The 6,002-nt window shown below is 44.7% G+C and overlaps 1 protein-coding gene across 13 annotated transcripts in view; it reads left to right on the forward strand.

The window, feature by feature from the left end:
- Positions 1 to 6,002, forward strand: part of LOC147026873 (caspase-7-like) — a 120,091-nt gene that overhangs the window by 62,276 nt on the left and 51,813 nt on the right. For all 13 annotated transcript variants that reach the window (XM_085882745.1, XM_085882740.1, XM_085882741.1 and 10 more), the window contains one exon: positions 4,818 to 4,959. In XM_085882745.1, the coding sequence (XP_085738871.1) occupies positions 4,818 to 4,959 (142 nt within the window). The remainder of the gene's footprint in view (positions 1 to 4,817; positions 4,960 to 6,002) is intronic.

Raw genomic sequence — 6,002 nt, forward strand, 5'->3', positions numbered from 1 at the left:
TCAAGTTATCGTGCCTACAAACAAACACACAAACAAACACACACACACACACACACACACACACAAACAGAGGACAGAAGTCATCAATATACTTACGAAATCTAAACAGACAGAGAGAAAGGAGTGAAAACATGAACTCCTTCACCTTCGGTGTCGGAGGTAGCAACAGACATAACTGGTTAGGTATGGGAGCATGAGCCAGAGCAGCGCATCGCTGCGTCCACTTTCCGCTGGTTCTCCAGGGGTCTCTGTCTGGCCATCCTCCAGGCAGATGCCTGGCCCATCCCCATCTCCTTAAGATGCTAAAAAACCTGCTGGAACCACGAGGCACGTGGTAGACCGATTGGCCTCCTCCATGCATGAGGCTCCCTTGTTGAGAGAATCTGGTGAGCAGGATCAGCATCAGGAAAACGAGCCACATATCCATACAATCGCAGTTGACGTTCACTGACTATGCAGGTAACAAATCTCATTTGAGTCTCTCAGAAACCACTCGTTGGATGCAAAGTCCAACCAGCGATAGCCAAGGGTTCTCCGAAGAGACCTGGTATGAAAACAATTAAGTCAACATCTCAGATCCGTGGTCAGAGTCCAAGTCTCACATCCATAGAGCAAGACTGGAAGCAGCAAGGACCTGAATACTTGGACTTTCTTCCTCCCGCACAGGTACCGGCAGTGCCACACTCCATCATCCAGTGAATCCATGATTTCCAGGCCCGACCCAGACGTCTATTGACCTCTTGCTCACAGCCATAAGAAACATTAACATCACTGCCAGGGTAATTGAATCTCTCCGTGACCTCAACATCCTCACCACAAACAGGTACAGACGAGATGGCAGCCTCCAAGATGTCATTGAAATCCTGGATCTTAGTTTTGACCCAGGAAACCCGTAATTCCAGTGGTTCCGACTCCTCATTCCACACCTGGAGGTCCCCCAAAATGATATCTAGAGTCTCCACAAAGATAACTGCATCATCTGCAAAATCAAGGTCAGAGATCTTGACATCCCCAAACGATGCACCGCAGCTTGATCTCTCTGACATCCTCCCCAGAATACAGTCCATACAAGCGCTGAAAAGTAAGGGAGCCAGTACACAACCCTGGCAAACTCCAATAATAACTGGAAATAAGTCAGAGATGGTACAACCACATTTCACAGCATTCTCAGTTCCAGAGAATAGTCAGATATCACATTGATCAGATTTGGTGGCACCTCACGAAGACCGAGAATCCTCCAGAGGGGATCCGGATTCACTGAATCGAACACTTTACAAAAATCAACAGAGGTTGCAAGCAGCCCCTGCCAAAACTCTCGGCTGCATTCGGTGAGGACCCAAAGAGCAAGGACACGGTCAATCAATGACCTCTTTGGTGTAAAGCCTGACTACTCTGGACACTCATGCTGAAGCAGATGGTGGCGAACCCGATCAAGAATTATATATCCGAGGAAAGACCTTGCCCGGCACTGAGAGTAGTGTCACCCCTCGGTAGTTGTTGCAGTCCTGGCGATCACCCTTCCATTTCCAGAGAGGGACAACAAGGCCCCTCTTTCAGTCAGCTGGGATGATGTTTGTGTTCCAGAATTGCAGGTAATGCCACGAGTACAGCATCTACACCAGCCTTGAAAAGTTCAGCATGGATGCCACAGATCCCAGGAGCTTTACCCATTTCAACCAGTTCACCGCAGTCTGTGTTTCCACAAACAAAGGTGGATCACAGTTGATGGGAGGATCAGCAATGGGGATTGTAATACTCCTGACATCCAACTTGACAGCTGGTGGATCAGTGACCAGCCCAGTGGGCATTCACTTTGAACTCCTCTGTCAGCCGGGCTCGGAGGGACGGGCTTGGAGGAACGCAATGCGTGAATCCCCTGTAAGCAGGACGAGAATAGCTTGACCACATATGATGCTCTTCGCCCACACAGATTCCTTGCACATAGGCCTCCTTGTCTACCCTTATCGCGCGTACAGGTTTACGCCTAAGGTCCTTGAACAGCTCAGCCCTGCCATTCAGCCTGACCATGCGACTCTAGTCAATGATATCCAGAGTCCCTTGAGAAACAAAATTCTTCTTCACTCGACGGTGAGTTCCAAGATATCCACTGGCAACATCAACGACAGTGGTCTTGAAGGCACTCCACAATTCCTCATGGTTCCCCAAAGCACTCACACCCCCCAAATCCCCATTGAGCCGGTTTGCAAACTCCTCAGTTACCCTCTCATCCTCGAGCTTGCCAACATACAGCCTAGGCTGGGATGGTACCATTCTTCCGGATTTAAATTGCAACTTCACAGTGCTACAACAAGCCGGTGGTCGTATTGAGGAGCTGAGCACACCGCTAGACCCTGCAGTTCTGGATCATCCACCAGCGACCATCAACGAGCACATGATCAATCTCCTTTACCACACCACCAGCGTTGGAGTACCAAGTCCAGTGATGATCCTGTGGGCGCTGAAATCATAAACCAGCCACCCTCAGTCCATGACTTATTCTGGTTCACAGCTCCAGACCCGTGGGGACCAACACATGTCTCAAAACCATTTCTATCAGTTCCAGTTGATGCATTGAAATCCCACAAGATGAGAAGAGTGTCTCACCTGGGGCACTAATCAACCACAGACTCGAGCATGGCATATAATCCATCCTTCATGGTGAAATCACTCGCCTCAGTCAGAGGATATACAAAGACCAGGGAAATGACACCCAAGGAGTGACACATCAAAACCTCAGCAAAACACCAACACACACTACCGCAATCTGACCTAGGAAGGTTGCCCCGTGGTTTTCCTCCTATCATCAAAGAGTAGTGGTCCGTAAGGCTTTGACCCAATCCCGTCATCTAGTGAGCTGCACTGCAGAGAGAAGCTACACAGAAGGTACTCCCACGGAGTGGGTTTTCAGATTCTTTTTTGCTTTTCATATGTTTTACGGTGGCCGGAGTGCAAATCTTGCCACCAACCTCAAAATAAAAAAGTAACCCAAATGCAGGAGGACGTCGGCAGTTGCAGATGGGCACTAAATATAGATGGCCATTGACTCATAAGGAGCTCCTCTGCCCTTTGACAGGTTTTGTTTTTAATCCTGCTGGGTGCCCATATTGAAACACCCTCCTCACCAGGAAACTTGGTGGGGGAGACAGTTGAGTCGCCGACAACCCGACCATGTATCAGTTTAGTATTGGTTTGCATGGTACATGTAGCAAGTCACAGATCTAATCTGATCTGACCTGACAAGGAACTGGAACTGCCACTTTATAACTGCTGGCAGTGATGACCAGGTACCAAGACATCCCGCTTTGATGCAACCACACTTTCATCAGACACTTGACCCTGCCCCATGACATTTATGATTATTCAATTGAATTCAAAATGGGATAAAAGTGATTTCAATTCAAATCAAATGGAAGACTAAATTGGTGCAGTCTTGCATTGGTGTCATCAGACGAACCCAACCAAGCAAAAAGCAAATTTGAAGTCTTCAGGAGGAACTGGATAGGATTCGGGTTTCAGCTGCAACTCCTCTTCCCTCAAACCCATCCAGGTGCAGCCAAGCGAGTATTATATAAAAAAAAAACAAACATAAAAAAGAACCCATATCAAAAACATTAAATAATTCTGGCTGCCAGACCATGTGTCTGATCAAGTTTAAACTTATAACATATATTTCCCCATCACTGCTGGATCATAATTTTGAAGTTTCACATCGGTTGATTAAGCGGTTCATGAGAAAGAATTTTTAAAAAGATTTTTCACTCAATCCAATATGGCTGTCAGACCATGTGACCTATCAATTATTTATTCGTGAACACCCTGGTATCCCCAAGACTTGGGAAACATTTGTGTGAAGTTTCCCCTCGATCTGTCTCGCTCCAGCTCTCGCCGTTCTGGAGAAGATTTTTTTTTAGGTTTTTGGGTAAATCCAATGTGGCTGCCAAACCATGTGACCAATGACATCACATGTGTAAACCTTTTGTTTCTCACGGATTGGCAGTCATACCTGTAAGTTTTTGCCTTGAACTGTTCAGCCCTTTCAGAGAAGAAGATTTTTGAAGGTTACAAAAAAAAATTAAAAAAGAAGACCGCCGAAGCACGTGACCTATGACGTCATGATTTTTTTTTTCTGTGGACCATTTTATCCGTAGCTGACCCTCAAATTTTCATACTGATCTTCCTGGGTCCATTGTGTGGAGTACCCATAGTGTTCTACATATGCAATTATGACATCATAACGAAGACACCTATAACATAAAGAAAAAATCACACTTGTTATTTCCCACGAGGAGTCCTTGCCATGTGCCAAGTTTCAATTTTTCCCTTGGTGCCGTTTCATAGATATAATGGTCCAATATTTTTCCTTTTTCCCAACATGGTGGCCACACCATGTGACCTATGACATCTTATCATTAAAACATTCTACATGAGTAGTCGCTCCTTTGGTGAAAATTTTGTGTGAATCCCACAAGCAGTTGCAGAAACACTTACGTTCTTTGTGACATTTGACGTTCTGTGACTTTCTGTGTGGACAAACAAACCAAACCAAACAAATGGACCAAAATGCAATACCCTCTCCTCTGGTGAGGGTAACACTCAGATTTTGGAATCCTTGGTTTGAGAAATTTGAATTTTTTTCCCTTTAAATACTTCACTTACATTCAAAACTTAAAAACTAAGTTTAGTGAAATAACTCAGGGCATTGTAAGCATGTAATCGGCCTGCAACTCAGGTGGTGTTTAGTTGGTACAGTTCTGCATATTTTTTTTTTTATGTAAGTCAGAATATGCTATTGGTGATTCATGCTATGGTCCCTTCAGGCCTGCAGGGGTGAGTATTTTGATACTGGGAAGGAGGCCAAGTCGATGGGAGAGACATCATTGTCACAACTGGAACCAGCCTTCTTGTTCAACAAAGAGAGAGTGTATCCGGGTTTTCTCCTGGCCTACGCAACACCACAAGGTAGATTACTATCGCCATAGTGTATTGTCCTTCAGATAATTAGTAAATATTTTCCATTTCCATTGACAACTTGTATCTCAACAATCTGTTTTGTATTTGCATTTAAAGTCCACTCTTGAAGAATGTACAGAAAGTATAATATCATTGAAATAAATCAATTCAGGCAATTTTGCTAAAACGGGTTGAAGTTGAGAAGATCCTTATTTGAGTCTAACATGATGGAGTGGTAGTTGTCGTAAGGTCAGGTCACAGCTTGAATGAAGCTCTTTATTTGAGACTATGCTGGCCTATCATATGACGTATAATGGCTTCGAGCTACAGACACCCAAGCCGCGCCCACCAGCGGTCCCTACGCAATATGTAGTACCAATCACAACATATCCCTTTCATTGAAATTATTGTTTGTATGCAACAAAATAATACCAAAGTAAATCTAAATAATAAACAAAACCAGACGTAAATTGAGCCACAGATAGATGGGCTCTGTGGTTATTGTTCTAATTCTTAACAAAATGTAATTACTGCTCCGTTTGCCTTGCTGAAACAAATAATTATGCAATGTCTGCGATTACAATGAATGGATTGTTTGTGCACCAAGATTATATGGGCTGACTTCTGATCCCTGTTATTCACCATCATGATATCTCAATGGTTTTTGAACCACATGGCCTGATCTGAACCACAGCAGGAATCAACAGATGGCTTGGCAGATTGGTGCATACAGGCTGGGATTAAATAGCATTTCGCTTGGACTTGGGGGATGGTAATCTCCAGGTCTGCACCTCGGGTGCTGCAGTGCAATATCCACATCATTCCCCGATCTAATACAAATTTCTTCATGTTCTTCACTGTCTGAACTTGTCTCTCAACCAATCCATTACCACATGGATACCTCGGCAATGGTATTGTGTGTTTTACATTCCATTTGGTACACGTATCACGTATGGCTTACCCACATATTGAGGTCTATTATCCGATATGATTTCCAGCGGTGAACCAACATACTGAAGCACTCAGAGGTGACCTTAGCTACTGCACGGCTG

This window comes from Eptatretus burgeri, chromosome 5, assembly GCF_056783735.1.
Source record: "Eptatretus burgeri isolate ZD-2024b chromosome 5, Ebu_testis_v1, whole genome shotgun sequence".
NCBI classification, from domain to species: domain Eukaryota; kingdom Metazoa; phylum Chordata; class Myxini; order Myxiniformes; family Myxinidae; genus Eptatretus; species Eptatretus burgeri.